At 39.2% G+C, this 20,138-nt stretch overlaps 2 protein-coding genes and 1 long non-coding RNA gene across 3 annotated transcripts in view; 1 reads left to right on the top strand and 2 right to left on the bottom strand.

Moving 5' to 3' along the window:
* LOC306984759 (uncharacterized protein) overlaps positions 1 to 20,138 on the bottom strand; it is a 218,689-nt gene that overhangs the window by 120,828 nt on the left and 77,723 nt on the right. The window lies entirely within an intron of this gene.
* Positions 1,133 to 9,583, top strand: LOC306984561 (uncharacterized protein; the record flags this gene model as incomplete). Its single annotated transcript, XM_079586035.1, has 18 exons — positions 1,133 to 1,228; positions 1,490 to 1,583; positions 2,398 to 2,781; positions 3,026 to 3,124; positions 3,327 to 3,559; positions 3,660 to 3,838; positions 3,969 to 4,065; positions 4,167 to 4,276; positions 4,931 to 5,056; positions 5,195 to 5,309; positions 5,594 to 5,656; positions 6,637 to 6,691; positions 6,870 to 6,963; positions 7,155 to 7,272; positions 7,400 to 7,507; positions 7,587 to 7,754; positions 7,964 to 8,128; positions 9,004 to 9,583. 15 exons carry the CDS (start codon positions 1,133 to 1,135, stop codon positions 7,451 to 7,453), a joined length of 1,917 nt encoding a protein of 638 aa, XP_079442161.1. The 3' UTR covers positions 7,454 to 7,507; positions 7,587 to 7,754; positions 7,964 to 8,128; positions 9,004 to 9,583.
* On the bottom strand, positions 12,895 to 16,090 carry LOC306984033. The gene is made up of 3 exons (XR_013794465.1): positions 16,013 to 16,090; positions 13,772 to 13,815; positions 12,895 to 13,088 (listed from the first exon to the last, which is right to left on the bottom strand). It is a non-coding gene; the product is annotated as an uncharacterized lncRNA (long non-coding RNA).

Raw genomic sequence — 20,138 nt, 5'->3', positions numbered from 1 at the left:
AGTTTGTATAACCTTTTGCTTTTTGTCAAATTCTGTGATGGCACCACGGATTCTTTCGTGGTGGACACACGGAATATTCAGTGGTCGCCACAGATTGTTTCATATTCACTGGACGATACCTATTGCTGATTTTGACACTTTAAGTAGGCTATTCAAGTTGTCTGTGTTTGCGATGCAACGTTAGCCTTATTAAACTGTGAACATTTTCTCCCTTGATCAGTTTGTATAACCTTTTGCTTTTTGTCAAATTCTGTGATGGCACCACGGATTCTTTCGTGGTGGACACACGGATAACCGGATCACAAGAGGCAGGCTTGATCAATCAAACTCCCCATCCATCATCAATACTATTTGGACTAATTTACAAAAAAAAAAAAAAATGTTTACTGAATTGACAGATAGGCATATACAGACAACGAAAACAAAACACGATAAAGACTAATAATAAATTACTGTTAAATCGGAATTCTGTTGCCATGACGGCGACACGTGACGTCACACTTCCGTGCGCGCATCCTAGAATTTCGCGGGTTTTACAGTCATTGCGATTATCACCTCTACAGGTCGGTATGTATCTCTCAAACCTGCGTTACTTATTTATTTACATCACCTTTGTTGTTTATTCCCGCACTCCACCAAAGCAAATTGCAACCCAATTATGTTTGTATCAGTGTCGCGTTCATCCTGGAGATTAGTTTGTGTTTGTTGTGTTGCAATAGAGCTCAACAGTGTGTAGTCCAATGTTTGTGAGTTAATGTAAACATTATATTTTTCCTTAGAGATATCTAATGATGCTTTCTTGTCTGTTCTACAGATTATTTGCTGTTCTACATAACTCTTTTATATAGACTCTTACATAGAAAACAAAGGCACTTTTAAGAGCCACTCTTTCAATCTCTCTGTCTCTCTCACTCTGTTTCTCTCTCTCTCTCTCTCTCTCTCTCTCTCTCTCTCTCTCTCTCTCTCTCTCTCTCTCTCTCTCTCTCCCAACACCCTCCCCCCTCTCTCAAACACCCCCCCCCCCCCCTCTCTCTCAAACACACACACACACACACACACACACACATCTGTCTTTATATCTGTATTGTGTGTCTATTATTGTCTGTATTTTTGTATTGTATCTGCGTGCATCATGTCGGAAAACAACCCAAGAGTCTTTGAAGATCCCAGTGAGGCCAGGGGCCATATGGCTGCTGAAATAAGCAAGGCTCTTCTCCGTGAGGCCAGGGTGAGACATTTTGATAAACTTTACACCCATGTCTATGAAAATCACTATTGGTATTACATATTGTTTGTTTGTTGTGGTTGCTGTTGATGTATGATGTTCTAGACATTTAATGTACATTGGAGTTGTGCAGTATTTTATATTTTGTAGTTTTTGATTTGTGTTTTTTATTGTTAGTTACTTTGGAAAAAAGCGTCCATCAAACATAACCATAAGTTAGTCTGATATTCTATCAGAAAACATTAATATTTTATTTTCATATAGGCTGCAATGGCAATGGAAAGCCATGTCCCTCAAAAAAGAAAGAGGACTAAGAGAAAGAAAGCAGTCGCCAGCGCATCAGCCACAAGTAACAGACGTAAGAGACGTCAAAAAGCAGAACGCCGTCCATTAGGTTTGTTGTTTATAGCACTGTTGTCAGTTTAATAACGATAATTATCTAAATGTTGGTGAGTGAAAAGATGGTTTGAGCTCACTGAGCCAGATGTATGATGGAATTTTGTGAATTTTCTGGACTAAAATATATGATGCTTTAAGACCCTGATAGAATAGATAACCAAGTGTTTTGGCCTTAACAGCTTCCGAAGTTCAATTGAACACAGTGTCTGAGGAAGTCCCTCAGATAGAAGAAGAGCTGACTGCAAGTCTTGGTGAGTATGTCTGTATTATCCCTATGACTACATTTCCTATTCCTCCATATCAACAACTTTTCTAATGACCTTGTAAACTTTTCCTTGATTCATTGTTGTTGATTTCTCACACTTATTCTCCACACAACTACATTAAAAGTGGTTTGTGTTTGTATTTTGTTGTTGTAGACAGAACATGTGCCTGATTTTTTCAATTCTGCACTCAGTGCTTTTTCAGAGGAGTTAATTCTTGCCTAGTTTGGGAAGTGATAGACACTCCAACTCTTCATTTCAAACTGGTCTATTATCGGAAGCATATTACACTGTTTGTGATTCCATTGTGATATAATGGTTCGTGATACCATGAGCAAGTCCATTTACAGTACATTAAACCAACATTGAATGGACACTGTCGTGTATGGCTTGGTCAAAGTCAGATTCTAAGTCATAATTATTGTCGTACCATTCAGTATTAAGTAATTTTTATCTATTGTGCCTTCACTCAATCGAAGGGTTGTTTAACAGTTATTTATTTATTTTCAGAAACGCGTCTTCAAGAGTTGAGGGACACTCTTGACTCAGTTGAGGTTAATGTGGCAGCTGAAAAGACAGCATGGGCACAGCGGAAGCTACACGCTTATACAAGGGCAAAAGCAGCAAGGCCAGTGCTGCTCGATGCTAAACTGTCCGCTGAAAGAGACGTGAACCAAAAATGCCACAGGTGCGGCACTGGAGAGGCAGTAATTAGGTGCCTGGATTGTGTGCCACTGGACATGGAGTTTCTATGTGGAGGATGCGACATGGAGGCTCACAAAAAGAATGTGTTCCACGGCAGGGAGGCACTTTTCCATGGCTACCTGGAGCCTATTCCCCCCACAAAGGCTGTGGTGATGGGTGAAAATGGCCAGCCTCACTTTTGTGAGCAGGGTATGTGTTTATTAACAATTTCTGTTGACTAGTAAAAAGGTTTAAACTCTTAATTTGAATCACTCTTTGACAGAAGAAATGGTTTTTATTTGGCTTTGACTATGAAATGTGCTATTAGTAAGAAAACAGTGATAATGACATGGTAGAGTTGTCTATTTTGTAGATGTTGGTTTTGAATCACTGGTATGACAAGTGATATACCTTCTCGATTGAGGAAAAATGTAACAAACTCTTTGCATTGCAGTATGTCAGTTGCCATTGCCCGCACGTAGGGCAATATGTGAGTGCACCCATGAGATTGAGGTCACCTCTGGCAAGCATATTTCTGTGGTCACCATGAATGGTAAGTTAGGAAAGTCCTGCTTTTTGTTTCGTTGTACCGCAGAAGTTAACAATTGCAATCAAGGCAAAGCTTTTCTCTTGAGAAATATACCAATTACCAAATGTTAATGCCATATCAAATACTACAGTGAATGAATAATGGACAGTTGAGTTGGAAAAAGTTGATTCTGTGAAACATGTTTAATGTGTCTCTTTTTTCACAGGACGATATGATGTATGTTTGCCCCGTAAAATTTGCCCTACCTGCCTTGTGGAATGGACCCCAGGGGTGAAAGAGCTCCTTAGGTACCGTTACTGGCCAAGCACAACAAACTGCCAGACACTATATAGTTTTGACGTCTTCGATGCTTTTGCTCACATTAAAGTATCGGCTCCTTCAATGTCAAGACATGCCTTTTTAAAGCTACTGGAGCACCGTTCTGTTCAGGCTGGAAGGGTAAATCTGCTTGAATCATTGTAACACATAATAATATTACTGTCTGTAATATTGTTATATTTATTTTCTGTAAACACTAATAATTTTTTTTATGTCATAGCCGGGGAATGTCTGTGCAGATACGTTCCAGAAAAGTTTTTTCGAATATTGTTTTTGCAAGCATACAGAAGAGGTGATGAGTGAAGTAAATGACTTTTATTGTCCAGCATGTCACCCAGACATGTTGGCAGTGTGTTGCGATGGCAATCGCAAACATTATCGCTTCAAAAAATCAAGGGGGTATGTTCATATTACACAGGCATTAGTGTCAATATCAAAATCAAAGCATTGTCATAGAAATAGTTGCATGTAGAGTAATGTTTGGTCAGTTAAAAGAGGATATTTTTTTGTGATCAATTTTAATGGACAGGAATGAGGAACACTCTCTGTACAAGGGGTTATTTCTTGCAAAAGATGAGGAGGTATCAGCCTTTCTCAACAACATCAGAGGCAGCAGCATGACAAGAGTATGTCTAATATTGCATATTAAGACAGTATATCCATTGCTTATGTTTGTGTGTCTTTTCTGTTTTCTATTTGTTAAGACGAGTGATATCTGACTTTACAGGCAGATAACAGTGGAACATGTGGCGTTTCAAGGTTCAGGGCGAGTAGGGAGACGTCAAAAAAATCATTGTCCAAAATAGATGAAGAGGGGGTACAAGTGGCAGTCTGCAGGTATGTGGGTAGATCAGAAGTGTGCAATTGTACAGATGCCACTTGTCACACGCTGTGGAAACAAATTTGTGGATAAATGTATCAGAGTCATGTTTAATTTCCTTATGGGAAGAAAAGTCCTTTCCGTCTTTCAGATGAGATGTTAAACTGAGGTCCTGACTCTCTGTGGTCATTAAAAAATCCCTCTGTCCATCATGGCCTCCTCATCATCCCCATACACTGATTGGCTTCATCACTTTAATTATTTAATATTTAATTACACTTGAATTATTATTAAAGTAAATCCCCTTAACAGTTTTTTCCCCCCAAGAAGATTGTTTTAAAGCTCAGTTAGTCATATGTAGATTTTGATGGGGAAATGTGTGTGGGGGGGAGAAAGAGAGAGAGAGTGTGTGGGGGGGAGAAAGAGAGAGTGTGTGTGTGTGTGTGTGTGTGTGTGTGTGTGTGTGTGTGTGTGTGTGTGTGTGTGTGTGTGTGTGTGTGTGTGTGTGTGTGTGTGTGTGTGTGTGTGTGTGTGTGTGTGTGTGTGTGTGTGTGTGTGTGTGTGTGTGTGTGTGTGTGAGAGCTTTGAATAGAGGGTTTTGATTAGCTTTTTTTCCCACAGGTCTTATTGTGTACATTGATCATTAACCATATTGTCCTCTTGTGTATCAGACACGGGATATTGCTGCGAGGACTGAACCACTACCGTGGCGAGGTCTTCGCCTACCCAATGTTTTTACAGAGGGAATTGTCAGAGAGGGCCAATGTCACTTTCTTCTGCATGGATGTTGTCTGCAGGTAATTTTTCTCTTTCATATTGAAATTCGGTCAACCTACTGTACATTAAATGAGAAGTACCTGTTTTTTTCAGTCGTTTTATATTGATGGCCAGGTAAAGTGTTAGTTAATGCCTACTAATGCTGTGCTTCTTTTTAGGTACTGGCCATACCTAAGCAAAGTGTCTGAAGAATCATCAGATCTTCAACCGCTGATGGAAATGAGGCCATTTCTCAGTGTGATGCATGCCAAAGCTCATACAGCAAAATGCGAGGTACCTCACCTCACCTCAAATTACTGAAATTCAGATGCAACTTTAGCCAGCAGGCAGCTAATGCGAAAAGTCGAGCAATGATTGTTTTTTATTATTTTAACCTGGGATTAGTGGCAATATACTAAGTTGTAAGTCTGTGATTATGATATCTTGTATAGTATATTATGCAGATAAAATATGACACCTATAATGTGAAAGTGATTTTAATGTGCACATAATCCATGATTGCATAACATTAGATTTGTAAAGTTATGGTATGAAATTAATCCAACTCTATGCTGCAGGTGAGATGGGGCGGCAGGAATCAGGATGGAGCAGGGAACACTGTTGGAGAGGAAGTTGAGCAAGTATGTTATTACCGACATTATTGTAACTATGTAGATATAGGAGACTTCACTGATACATTTATGTGAGAGACAAGCAGCGTGTGAAGGTCAAGGATAAAGTACATCAGGGTATCAAACAAAGATCTATGCTTGCTCGAATGACCATCAGAGCACAATCTGAACTATAGTTGCAACACACATTATGTCTGAGTAAAAAGTGAAGTCAGTGGTGGTTTATGCATGATGCATCACTATTTCAAGCTTTGTTCCCTCTGAGCTGCACTGCAATTATATATACTCTTTTAAACCTGTTAGGGAAATTCAGTCTCTGCATTTAACCTATCCGTGAATTAGAGACGCACATACACAGCACACAGTGAGTTGAAACACACTAACTCCTAACCACTAGAGCAGTGGGCAGTCAGCTGTTGCGGCGCCCGGGGAGCAGAAGGGTTTGGTGCCTTGCTCAAAGGCACCTTAGTCGTGGATGTGGACGGGACTGCGATGTTCAACAACTTTCCCCACCCACTTTCACTTTCCACAACAACCACATTCCTCCTGGTCGGCATTCGAACAAGTCACACGCCCAAGGCCCTAACCAGTAGGCCATGGTTGACTTAGGACCCCATTTGACACACCAGCCTGGTGACAGTGCAAAATCATCAAGTTTCATGGGATTCTATGAAAATGCCGACTGTCACAGCCCTGGCATGCCATTGTGAGGTTTTAAAATGTAGACCCAATTGGCAAGATCCAGCGTTGCTCCCAACTTTGAAAAATTGGGCTTGATCTTTCCAATTTTGATGTCTATGGCTATGGCTGAAAGGGTGTGTTTTAGTTTCCATGGCATTCTAAGGTGGAGAGCTAGTTGACGATAAGATAATAGTTAAACAATAAGTATGGCTATATGTTCACATATACATATGTTTTTGTTTATTTGTTTTATTTTTTATTTGGTAATGTTATATAGGAATACATTAATTTCTGTATTGTTTATCTAGGTAAACAGCTTTCTCTCCAGGGCAGCTCTTGTCACAAAGTACATGACAAAGGCAGGTTGGTATGGCACATTACTAACCATATGCTGTGATGAGGTATTTCTGACTTCTAAAATGTAATTTTCCTGTTCTCCTTGCATTAAAGTAATTGTTGTGTTAGGTCGTGTCTAACTGCAATGGTCTTTCTCATGTAAATTGATCCAATCATGCATGCAGATTTTTTTTTTTTTTATCAGGGAGAGAGAATATGCTCACTCAACAGGCCATGGGGTGGAACAGAAAAAAGACAGAGAACCTTCACAAAAAGTCTTGGCCCGCAGATACATCAAAGTAAGGACATTTCCCAATGGTCCTCTTGCCTGACACAACATACATTTTAACAACAAACAGCAGAGCTGGAGCATCTATCTGTAATAAGCTTATTCATCCATTCATTTATAAACTGTAGGTGAAGGAATTTCTTGATCCCGGTATTGTCTGAAAGCTTGCATGATATTTTTTTATTTTTGTGTGATTTAAAGATCTCCGAGAGGGCAAAGCTGGAAGCTGCCAGCTTCAGTGATTTCCGCCAGAAGAATGGCATCACTGAACAAACAGCACAGCAGTGGGTGTGTGATGTTCAGGAGTGGGCAGTCACAGGTAAATCATGCACAGTGCTCAGACTTTTCAGAAATACAACTGTTAATTACTTAGTTCAAATATGAACTACATAAGGTGATCAGTAATTTTTAAATGAAACAATTGCTTAATTGTGTTACGTATTTAGAGCCAGGGAGCACAACGGAACATGGAGCAACAGAGGATCTCAGGGCTGAGATAGAGAGCATCATAGTGGCACTGCTACGCAAGAAGCAGGACCTCTATCGTCAGCATGGTTGGTTGACTGATATTCAAATGGCACATTGCAAATGCAAACGAACAAAAACTGATAGTTTTCTTATTTCACTTTGCAGATAGCAACCAGACAAGACAGAGAAAAAGAAGAAAAAGAAGAGAATTAAAAAAAAAACTGAAACAAAAGATCCTGCTGTACAATGCTGTTGCAGAGGATACAGTTGACGAAGAGTTGGCCTCAAATTTGACAGAGGACTACATCCTGCCTTGGGAGAGACGTGAGGATGGTATGGTAGTTCTCACATGTTCTCTAAAATGCCTACGATATTGCAAATCTCTCTCTCTCTCTCTCTCTCTCTCTCTCTCTCTCTCTCTCTCTCTCTCTCTCTCTCTCTCTCTCTCTCTCTCTCTCGTATGTTTGGGTTTATAACTTACAGTAATCATCATAAATACTAAATCACTTTTTCATATTTCCATCAATTCCCTCTACCTAAAGGTCACTCCTTCAGGTTAAAACGGGCTCTTTTTGACCAATTGATGCTAATTAGACGCCTTGAGGAGGAGCAGAGCATCTTGGTGAAGGAGATGTCTCAACACATCACGTCTCTCCGTAAGGAGATAAAAGGAGTGGAGAAGCTGAAAGAAAACATCAGAATGGGCTGTAAGTAAAATTTTGAATTTTTTTTTTTTTTTTTTTTTCACTATTTTTCTCATATGTATAGTCCCTTTTCTACTGACTGGTACCAGTTCAACTCACCTCAACATGACTCTACTCGGTTTGGTTTCAAATGTTTCGTTTTCCACTGCATAAAAGTACCATTTCATGTAATTGGTTGCTATAGCGACACTGAAGTAAACTATCCTAGAATCACCAACGTGGAAAAGATTGTAACAGCAATCACTACAGCAGAACAGATAAATTCAACAGTATTCTGAATTCATCACAATACAGACACGTTTTTGGGGAGATTGCAATATTTACTCTATCAGCCGCCCTGTCGTGCTAACACTAAGCTGCTGGGGCATGCTCAGAATGTTAACATTATGATGCTAGCTATAACAATGACCACAGAGCTATCTACACATCATTGTTGGAACTGCAAAAGAGGTGGAACCAAAAGTGCTTGGTACCAGAGTCAAGTGGAGCTGGTATCAGTCAGTGGAAAAGAGCCACAAGTTTTGTTTTTTCTATATTAGTCATACCACTCTGCTCCACCCTCACACTTTGTTTGCCCTATCCTCACCTCAACATAGCTCCATCCCCCATCACACAGACTTCTGCAAACCCCCTTCCCTCCCCGACTGCAATATATACCCCCAATTTATGCAAAGTATACGATGTCAAACACATGCAATTTCAATGATTTTTTTACATCCATTAACTATATGCATATGACAATAAAATGTCCTTGTATTCTGTGTTTAAGTTTTCTTGCAACAAATAACCAAAAAAAAAAAATCTTTCTGTCATATGTGGTTCTACATGCTATAATTTTGGAACAATACTTGTAATTCTTATGTTTATGTATGTTACAGGTTTTGGTGACATGTCAGAGGATGCTGCAGCTGGTTTCAAAAGTGTCCTCATGCGGAGGTCCTCTGCACTGGAGAGTTTATGCCAACAAGCTGTGAGCACGTATAGTGCTATAGTTGATGACCTCCAGATACAGGACACAGAATGCAGAACGGACACTGATGACGAATATGACCTTAGTAGTCCAGAGTCAGAAGAAGATTAGAAAGGAGACCACTCTGTTTTGTTTTGATAAATATGCACTAACCCTATGATAATTCAGTTATCAACATTAGGTGTTGTTAAATGTGAAATTATTTTGCACTGAAACTCCATATACTACAATCATGAGTGTGTACACTGTATCAATGCAATATCAACTGAATGGATTGGCCCTCTGCATGGACTGTTGGACATGGACTGTTTCATGCATTCTGGACTTTGACTTTTCAACCTCAACTTCAGCACTTAAAGGACAATATGGTGCTTATTAATGCTCTATTGAATTTTCTTGTGTGTTGGATGTGTGTTGTGGTACATGTGAACACAAAGAGAGATTTCTATCAACTGGAAATAGCTACAATAAACTTGAATGTGAATTTGAAAATGTCGTAAATTATTTGTGATTGTAATTGAAGTGCATAAAGTACATAATTGCCTAGTAGCCTTTATTGCAGATCTACATTTTACAGTATACTGTCACATATAAAAACTCTTCAGGATGCTAAAGTGGCACTGGTGAAATACATCAAAAGTCATTCATTGTCCATGGGACCTGGTGTCACTTGGCAGTATTTAGCACGATGTGATGGACTTGACAGGTTAGAGCTTTGATAAAAAGCCATGAATCTGTTATTCATATATTCAAAACCAATGTATGTAAAAAAAGTGAACATTTCAGTAAGGGTGGTGATAGGTTCGGAGTTGGAAACAGGACAACAAGATCGTAGCCAGTGTCTGAAAGTATAATAAAGCTGCATGCCAGATGTTCACCACCACTGTTGTTTCACAGCCTCATAGCCCTCATCCCTGGACATTGCTCAATTTACCAGTCGACCAACTCCTCATTGAGTAGGCCTATACCTGCCAGACACCCTCTTTTTTCAGAAAATGGAAAGTAGAATGTGTCTTTAAAATCTATGATAAGCTCCAACTCCAAGTTGATTTTGATTTAACTTGATTTGGATAATAATTTTTTTATTGACTTGATTGGTCTGCATTCAGGCTACACACCATTGTATCATCACTCATGGATCCCTATCAGGCTGTGGAAAATGCCATCAACCTGGCTGTTTTGGAGTCACATAACATCTATGCGTGCATAGCTTAGCATATAACATGATATATCCTCTCAATCTGTTCTCCAGCCTGCAAGTCATGAACAGCAATATAGCTCTGTGTCACTTGATACTTGACTTTCAGAGGAATAAAATAATTTAGTAAATTTGAACAATACGGAAACATGCCCTCAACACGGATAGGCCACCACAAGGCTGTAGAGCTGTAGTATTCTACTGTCGCTGGTGGCTCGTGCCATTCGCCTACTGTCCTGTACACTGTCCTGCACACTCACTGTGCCACTGGTCTACGGTCCCGCACCACTGTCCTGTGAGACTTACATATTGTTAAAAACCTAACCCTGAACCTAATCATAAACCTAACCCATGGACAGTGACAAATGACTAGGGACAGCAGGCACATCAGACGGGACATTAAGTGAGTGCCAGAGTAGGCAAGTGTCACAAAACAGTATGAGTTGTGCAGGACAGTGCATGGGACAGCAAGTCAATGGCACAGTGCACAGGACAGGTGGCACAAGACAGTTGAGGAGTGGCGCAGGACAGGTCACAAAACAGTGGATCAGTGGTGCAAACCATCAGCAACAGTACAGTACAGTTATTGCTCCTACTGCTGGAGGAGAAACGACCAAGATCAAGTTTGCAGGTGATAGCCTCATCATCAGTCCCATCAGAGATGAGTCTCAGTGCTCCATGGAGGTTGGGATGTAGAATGGAGTACCAACAGCAAATTTCATCTTGAGAAGGAGGCCAAAGTCCCAGTTATAGCTGACAAGCCCATAACCCTGATACTCTTACATTTATGGCGTCTCATATCAGACATAATGAATTGAAATAGGATATTAACATCCCACCTTATGAACAGGCACAAAAACAACAACACATTAATCAGACATGATCTGGACATGTTATGTGTAAACAAACTCTTCTATAAAGCCATATATCTTATTCATCGCCTGGTATGGAAGTCACACTGGATGGAAATGAAAGAGGATTGCCACAAAAGTCCCTGTATTTTTTTATTTTTTTAAATAATTAATATATGCATAATTTCCAGTGAATAAAATTAAATTATGAAAGGATATTTAAAGGTCTTCTTGTTGTAATCCCCCTTCGTCTAATTTCATTATATATTATTCTGACCCAGCCCTCCCCTGGATACACATTCAGCTTAACCACTATCATGCAAGGACAAATTCAATATTTTGTCAGCATTTACACTACCCATGTTAAAGTGTAGATTTGTCTGAGTCTAGTTTGTGATTTCTATAAAGACGGTCTGCTGAACATCAAGAGGAAAAAGGACATGATACCTGTGACTGAGCAGTAGACTGGCCAGTTATAACTACTACTATGATGGGGAAACTGATGGGACAGGACAGTGAGGACACTGTTGGAGGCAGATTCTACAGATAAATAGAATAAATGTTAAATAGGGATAAATGTTAAATAGGGATGTTTGCTAATGCCAGCCATAATGGACAGGTCCATTATGGCTGGCATTAGCAAACATCCCTATTTAACAAATGGAGGACATAATCCATATTAATCACATCTGTGCATTCACCTGATACCTGGGCGTAACGTGAAATAAACCAATCAGAGCGTCATCTCACATTCCCTTTAAGAGCAGGCGGGCTTGTTCCATTGATATAACGGCGCATTTGCCATGCGCGTGCCAGGAGCAGTTCACAGCCGAAGAGCGACGTTCTCGTCACGGCCGTAAAAGACGTGACATTGTATGGGGATGGGAGAAACCCACCCAAATTAGCTTCGTTTAAACAGTATACAAATTTGGATTAATCAATGTGTAAGCTAGATTTATGCCTATTTTTTCACATCTTCATGGACACAACAATGATTCCCCTCGGTTAAACTATGTGAATATGTTTCCTTGTAGCCTAATAATACATGGTTTTCTAAAAATGAGAACTGCTGCGTCTGTGTGTAGATGAGAAAAGCAAAGTGCATGCGTGTTGTTTACATGCTAAATTGATTATGGCCAAGCAGGCGCCCTTTAAATAGCATATGAATCACTGACTTTAGACTAGGTTTTTCCTACATGCCTCGGGGTACAAAGTCAATTGCGCTGAGTGCAAGATAGGGCCCCAAGTGTCACTGTCTGTCAACTGCCCACAGCCTGGTTGCAGTGTCCTTTTTTTTTACCTGGCAACAGAACCGGGCCCCAAGTTCCCATTTTAGAGACTAAAGTAAACATTTGTTACTTAACAGCACAGACTGTTCTGCAATGTAACCATTGGTACCACAATGAAGACTGGTGTGCGACTTGAACGGGACTTTATATAGTGTGTACCAGTCTTTGACAGCAAGAGGAAGGAATGAAATGAAAAGGAGTTCCAGTACTGACTAAAGACACAGTAGAAACAGTCAACATACAAGAGATTAGAAAATAAACTGGCATGTGTAATACAAATGGGTCCCCAGTCCTATTCCCCAGTCCTCCATACCAACAAGCCCAAATGCTGTTAGTATGATGCCTACTAAAGGAAAAGCTTAGTATATTTATTCAAGTCTTCATGTACATCCTAGTATTAAAAATACTACACAATGATCTCTGCTAGGTCACTTACATGAGTGTGAGTGATGTCTGTTAGACATGACATGGAAAAGCTTAGTAAATACAAATCTTTATTAAAACAATACAAACCTACCAAAAATGAACAAATAACATAAAAAAACAAACCTAGACAAGGATCAATTTGCATATAACATTTGTGTAGGTTTTATGACAGGAAAATAAAACGAGTGAGTATCAAGCCGTCTGCCAGGTTGGAGGCCAGGTTTTCCCGCTGAAAAAAGACAAGAGATAGGTGGTCAGTGAAAAAAGTATGAATAATGACTTATTATTCAATGCTGTAACGTCTACACTATACTATTACACAATATTAGAGTACAGTAATTAAGATATAAGACAAGGTATTCAATAGGAGTGATGTTAAGATTAACCATAGGCCTAAAAAATTAAAATAGCATCTAGAGTTTTTAATAAACAAAGAAAAATATATAGACAACACCGTTTACAACTGGTAACTCATAACCTAATACAATTAAGATAGTAGTATAGAGTATACAGTAGATTGCAAAGACTTAAAAACAGAATTTTGAAAATGCAATCTTGTCTGGCCTAGCCAATGTAGCACTCAGTGAGAGTAGGGTTGGTAATGAATAGTCAAGGGTGTGGTTAACACAACTTTATGTATATCCATTACAACTATCATGATCACAAGCTACGGCTATAGGTCAATAGTTCTTATTCAGCACTTCCCCTTGAATCTAAATGTCAAAAAACACTTGAGACAAGTTTATTTTTTTGTTTTTTTGGCTCAATGTCATCTGTCAAACACAGTAGTTCTAACCAACTGGTTTAGTTGCCATGCAACGTGTTGTCTTTTAATTTGCTGGAAGGTTTGTGTTGTGCATTGCAATGTAAAAAATGGGGTAAGGGCGAACTGTCCAAGCAAGGGTACCATACCATAGATCGCAGGGCATCCAGTCGTACAGGACTTCGGTCTTCCCCTGTGGAAGGCAAAAAAAGACATGGAAATGTGTTACATGAAATATTGCACACAGAATTACAATGCAAACTTAAATTGAATGATTTGGAGTGACATTAGGTGATCAGTTTTCAAATAATTTCAGTAATTTCAAAATTATTGTAAGAGGAAAACCCCTTGAGATGTGACATCTAGTTTTCGAGGGGGCCTCTAATGCATGAATGTTTTTGAGAATGCACCAATAAAAATTAGTTTCCCTCCCTACACAAACAATTTCTCACTCAATTTAGTGTGCTTTTTTATAATTTATGTAAAAAAAAGATTTGCCTATCTTCCTTTGTGTACCAGTTTTCTCTAAACTTCTAAAAACCTTATTACATTTTGTTTTACTTATTTGGAAATGAGACATTTGTACCACTCACTCTGAGACATTTTAAATGATACTAAACATAATACTCAATGATAATCATTCACATTAAACCATATGTATTCTTGTGTGATTTTTTGGTGTGCATACGAGAGAATGAAATGTAGATTAGGTGAGACTGTATGAGGGGGAGGTCAAATGTTCATTTCCAGCAAGGTCCTTTGTCTTACTGAGCAGTGATCGTTCTTTAACCAGTTTTTCCAGTCTTACACGATTAAAGATAATAGGAACAAGTATATTTCCCAGAACAACAATCAGGTCCATATTCTGTCCATATTCAGGTCCATGTCCATATTCAAGCAATAGTCTGTCAGGATATCAACCATCATGTAGTTAACAGGGAAGAGGGTTCCCACCCTTTCTCCACATCAAATATAAGGACCTTTAAAGGATATTTCTAGGCATTTAAAAATAAATGTTTAGAGACATGGATCAAGGGCAAATCTTATTGAAGTGACAAAGAATTCCCTGGTGATACAATTGGCACTATTTGATACAATTGGCTAGCCTGGCTAACGTCAGACCTCGTCTCATTGAGACGTGGTCTGGGAACCACATGTTAATTTTCTCGTATTTGAGGTGTAGTTTACGAATGCCCAGAGCCGTTTATTGGGCGCTACGAATGTCTATCAAATACGCCTGTACGTAGCTCATAGCCAATTGTTTCAATTATACCAGATGACGCATGTAGAGTGACAGAAATTCGACGAGGAAGAAGACGATGGGTCAGAGATTTTTGTTTCAAAATAAACTTGCGTTCTTAACTACTTAGAACACTATCTAAGGCCGCATCGAAAGGTAACTTCGCGTCTACTGCCATGTTGGATCCATAGATATAAACAAACTGCTTCGGTGTGTCGCATAGACGTCATCATCGTCTTGCTGCTCCCTCCCCGTTCTGTGAGTGGTACCCTTTTTGAGGGGAAAATCTGGTCAATGGTGTCCAGGCAGCATAGCAGCGTGAATAAAATTGTGCTGCGCGCAAGGCAGCATGGGGAAACCCAGGCTAACAATTGGCACTAAATTTCACAATGGACATGCATTCGAAATTTAGCAATAGGACACACTCCACTGTGACTACAGGAGATACAGTGCTTAGCTTTGCTGACATCTAAGCAGATGATGCGGGTCCCACCAATTAAGGTTCACTTTAGTTTAATTTATGATGCTGAGTAACTTGTACATGGTTCAGTGGCATGCCACTGGGGTACCTGGGCTTTGAGTAGTGTGTGCCCAAGAAGGAGCACTAGCATTCTCAGTTACTTTCTGAGTTTGTCACAGGACAACTTCTAAACTGGCAGTGCAACACCAAGAATTTTCACCAAGATTTTTTTTTTTTTAATCAAATACCTTTTCACAGTTTTATATGATTTTAGTTGTAGTTTAAACCTTGCAGAAAAATTATGCTGGTTGCTGGATGGTCTAAGATAGTCTAGGGTGGGCTGAAAGAGAAGATGGTGCATTCCAGCGCGTAACATACGTCACGACCAAGTAGCGATTGGTTGAAGCAGAAATTATCTGCCCACCAGGAAGCAAATATTCCAATGGATAGGTTCCAGGCGCTTTGCACAAAGTGAAATAATGTGAAAGCGTTTGGTGTATCAGGCTAAGAATGGACATCATAAGATGGTCAAACCAACTAAAACCATCAAATCTCATGCAAAAACATTAACTGGTAAAAAAAATGGCTGATCAAACCAGCTTCAAAACATGCTTAGGCTAGCCAAGATGTATTTTCTGTAGGGAAGACATCATATCAGATAAAACAATCAAACTACCTCTCCAATCCTACCTTTCTCTGCCTTGTCCGTATTATCCCACGGTATGGGTGCACATCCCGATTGTTGTGGGGGCAATCTTTTGTTCTCACTGTACAACATAAGTACATAGAGTAGTGAATGATAAATGATAACCCAAATGCAAATGTAGCCTTGTAAAATACTTAATACTTGAAAAACTTTCACACGAACACTATGCATACAATTCATATGGAAATTAATTAAACCAATAATATCAGGAAGACCTGCACAACAATTCAATGAATACTCTGTGTTGATAATGTAAAAGATGACAGAATATTAGATGTCAGATTTTAATTCACCTCTCTTCCTCTGATTACGTCTTTTCCCTATATAAACAAATAGACTTGGTTCAGTACAGTACAGAGTTTTGAAGCTTAAGCATTTTCTTTCAAAGATAAAGAACAGAAATAAAGCTGAAAAGCTTAAGACCTTGTCCAGTAGGAGGTTGATCAGCCACAGCCTCAGTCCCAGCCCCCTGGTCCACGGATATTGTGGCTACTGAATCTAAAATGAGTGAAGAGATAGCATTGTCTATCGTAATATACAATTAGGTCATAACAGAGATCTGACAAAAAAAGAGCTTAAAGTGATCCTACAGAGTACATCCAACCATAGCCCTGTTGTTTGAGCTTCCCAAGTGCTGTTGGTAGGAAGAATAACAAGAGAATTTGGTACAGCATAGACTACATAGCAAACCATCTGTTTACGCTAATACAATGACACCATGAGCTCATTTTCAGTTTAATTTCTCATGGTACCATTCAGCGTAAAGTTCCTGTTCTCTATTTGGTCTATGTTGTACCAAATTCTCTCGTTCTTGTTCCCACTGACAGCATACAGTGAGCTCAAATGACAGGGCTATGGTTGGAAGTACTCCGGACACTGTAACACCTTGTACTGTAGGAGGAGGGATAGGTAACAATTCTGGACCATCCTCAGTCCCAGCCCCCTGGTCCAAACTCTCACCGCCTGTCAAATCTGAGGATGAGAATGAGTGGAAAGAAGATGTTGTCTCTCCAAAGTGTATACACAGATGACATAATATACAGTACAATTAGGGGCTGTATTCACAAAGAATCTTAGGGATAAAAAGTATCTCAAGATTTTAGGAGAAAATTTAGCGCTAAGCCTTAGTGAGGACATTTTAACGTCATGTAGGAATTATTTTTGTGCTAAAATGAAATTCTTTGTGAATACAGCCCCTGGTCAAAATAGATATTTGCTGCTAAAGGACATCTCACAAGGATATAAAGAACAGATATAAAGCTGAAGAGCTTAAGACCTTGTCCAGTAAGAGGTTGATCAGCCACAGCCACAGTCCCAGCCCCCTGGTCCACGGATATTATGGCTACTGAATCTGAAGATAAGCGGAGAGATGGTGTTGTGTCTCATAAAAGTTGAAATAGGTGTAGTGAAAATACATCTGCTGCTAAAGCACATTCTCACAAAAATCTCAAGGAGAACACAATAAAGTGAAGGCACCAAATCTGGGCCAAACGCACCTTGTTCTCTTGTTAATGGGGTAATCTCAAAATTTAAAGTGACAGTAGCCTCCCCAGGTTCATGCCTACTGTCTGTTGCCTGGTCTGTATTTACTAGAAGAATACACACAAACAATTTATTATACGCAATTAGGTCACAATGTGAAAGCTAAGGCAAAATAAAACAATACCCACAAGCCTCAGATACTCAGTGAAGCACAGTTGCCCTTACTATTTCCAATCATTGCTCAACACCATCTACTCCTAAATAATAATATAAAAAAATACATAGATAAAGTTTATAGTATATAAATATAGTCTTACCTTCAACCATCATTTTAAAAATTTCATAAATGTTTTGCACACAGGTCTGTGCACCTTTGCCCAACACTTGATCTTTAGGCAAGATCATTTTGGCCTTTTTTTGTGGATATTCCACCAGGAGCAAAGGCCTCCAGCCGACTGCGTGCAGCTTCTCTATCTAAAGATACAAAATAAAAAACATTAAACCAATTACAAGTGCTTTGGTGTGGCTGTGTATGGATCTTTGTCTGTTTATCACAATATCACAAAGCTAGGACACAAATGCAGGTCCACACGAAATACTTAGGGTCAAAGCAGACTTTTGTAACATCACAAGGAATAGCTGTATTCAAGATCCCAGAAGCCCTTTGCATGGCTGACTTAACAAGCATGATCAAGAGAAAATTAGCTTGATCAACTTAGCTGAATAGCAGGCTAACTACCGGTAGGTATGACTTTTTTGTTGTTGAAATAGTGTTATTGACCCACAGAATGCTTTGCATTAAGCCAGACAGACAGCCAGTCAGCCACCCATCTGAAACAAGCCTAAAATAAACACAAGCGAGAAAACTACAAGACAAGAACACAAGACCAAAAGAGTAAAAGTATGCACATGCACGTGTCGTGTTCATCCTGCATAAACGTCTAAGTAGCAATGTCGCAAGGTTAGTAGTGCTTCATATCAAGAACAGTGTTAGTAGTATTACTTTTGGTGAACACTAAATGCCATTTCTTATGAGATGCAGTTTGACTGACAGTCACAAACAAGGTCAGATGGTAGCACCATTAGATTTCAGTGTGATATCTAATGCACCTGTGTCTTATTGGCCAAGTTCAGTTCACGTGTCAAATAGCTCACAAAATGTGATGTCAACCGAGCGCCATGTGCTTACATACTGGTGCTTGTTGTGCACAGGGGAAAGTCAACTGTTCTTCATATGAAGCACTGTGAAACATCTTACAGTGCTGCAGGCTCTGAGCTCAGTGATCCTGAGAGTCTTTGGTCTGTTTGCAACGTTTTTCAATGACAGTAGAGTACTACAGTTAAGATGCTAAAACTGTTGAATAAATAGCTTTCATAAAGATGTTAATGCATTATCTTGTCTCAGTCAAAATCAGAAAGTCCCCCCAAGTACCCAAAAATGACTATGGTGACAAAACAACAAAAATTACTTACCAAAATGACAACATCGTCCCACAAATGTGAGGTCACCTGATTTTTTTTGGTGTTGGCAACCCATGTTTGTTTTTTTTGCTCAAATTTTTCGATCTTTTTGTTTAGGCGGACATTTTTAGGCTGTGGAGCCTTGCACATGGGGCACTTCTTGAAGCCATTAAAAACTTTTTTTTTACACGCTGGGCAGGTCTTCTTGAGCCCTCCACCTTTTGACATGTTTTGATGCTGTAAATCCGACAGAAGGCATATTGTCTATTATTAAGGCATGTCTATTACCATTGTAGAAAACTACAAATTCCTTTATTGCTAAGACATTTTAACTACACAACAATGGTGTCAATCTTTTAACAGTTATTTTGCAGTTATGTCGAAGTACGTTTGTGACTAATTCAGAGAATCCAGTATAATCGTTGTGATTTGCTGTGCCTACATCAAACATGTTAGTAGTAAGGCTAATGCTACAAAAATGTATGCACTGCAGATGTGCTGACAAAACGTAGGGCTATAACACCGCTGCATTTTGAACCTTTTGATGATTGAAATTTGCATCAACAAGCCTGTCTATTATGCTTTAGTTTAACTTGTCTTTATAAGTTTTATGCTTATATCTATCACCTTCTCTGGTATATACCAGCGTCACAAACATGACTTTGTCCTGGTTCAGTTATGATACAATTTTAAGACACTGGATTTACTCCAAACATCTGAATGTCAGACTAACTGATGGTTATGTTTGATGGCCGCTTTTTTAGTAAGTAACCATAAAAAACACAAATCAAAAACTACTAAATATAAAATAAAATACTACACTACTTCAATGTAAATTAAATGTCTAGAACATCATACCTCAACAGCAAATACAAAAAACAATATGTAATACCAATAGTGATTTTCATAGACATGGGTGTAAAATTATCAAAATGTCTTACCCTGGCCTCACTGAGATCTTCAAAGACTGGGTGGTTTTCCGACATGGTACATGCACAGATACAATACAAAAATACAGACAATAATAGACACACAATACAGATATGAAGATGTGTGTGTGTGTGTGTGAAAGAAAGAGAGAGGGGGGGGGGGGGGGGGGTTGATGTGGGGGAGAGAGAGAAAGGGAGAACTAGAGAAAAACAGAGTGAGAGAGACAGAGAGAGATGG

The sequence above is a fragment of the Phoxinus phoxinus genome (assembly GCF_949152265.1).
Source record: "Phoxinus phoxinus genome assembly, chromosome: 17".
NCBI lineage: Eukaryota > Metazoa > Chordata > Actinopteri > Cypriniformes > Leuciscidae > Phoxinus > Phoxinus phoxinus.
This window is presented reverse-complemented; position numbering and strand designations above follow the sequence as displayed.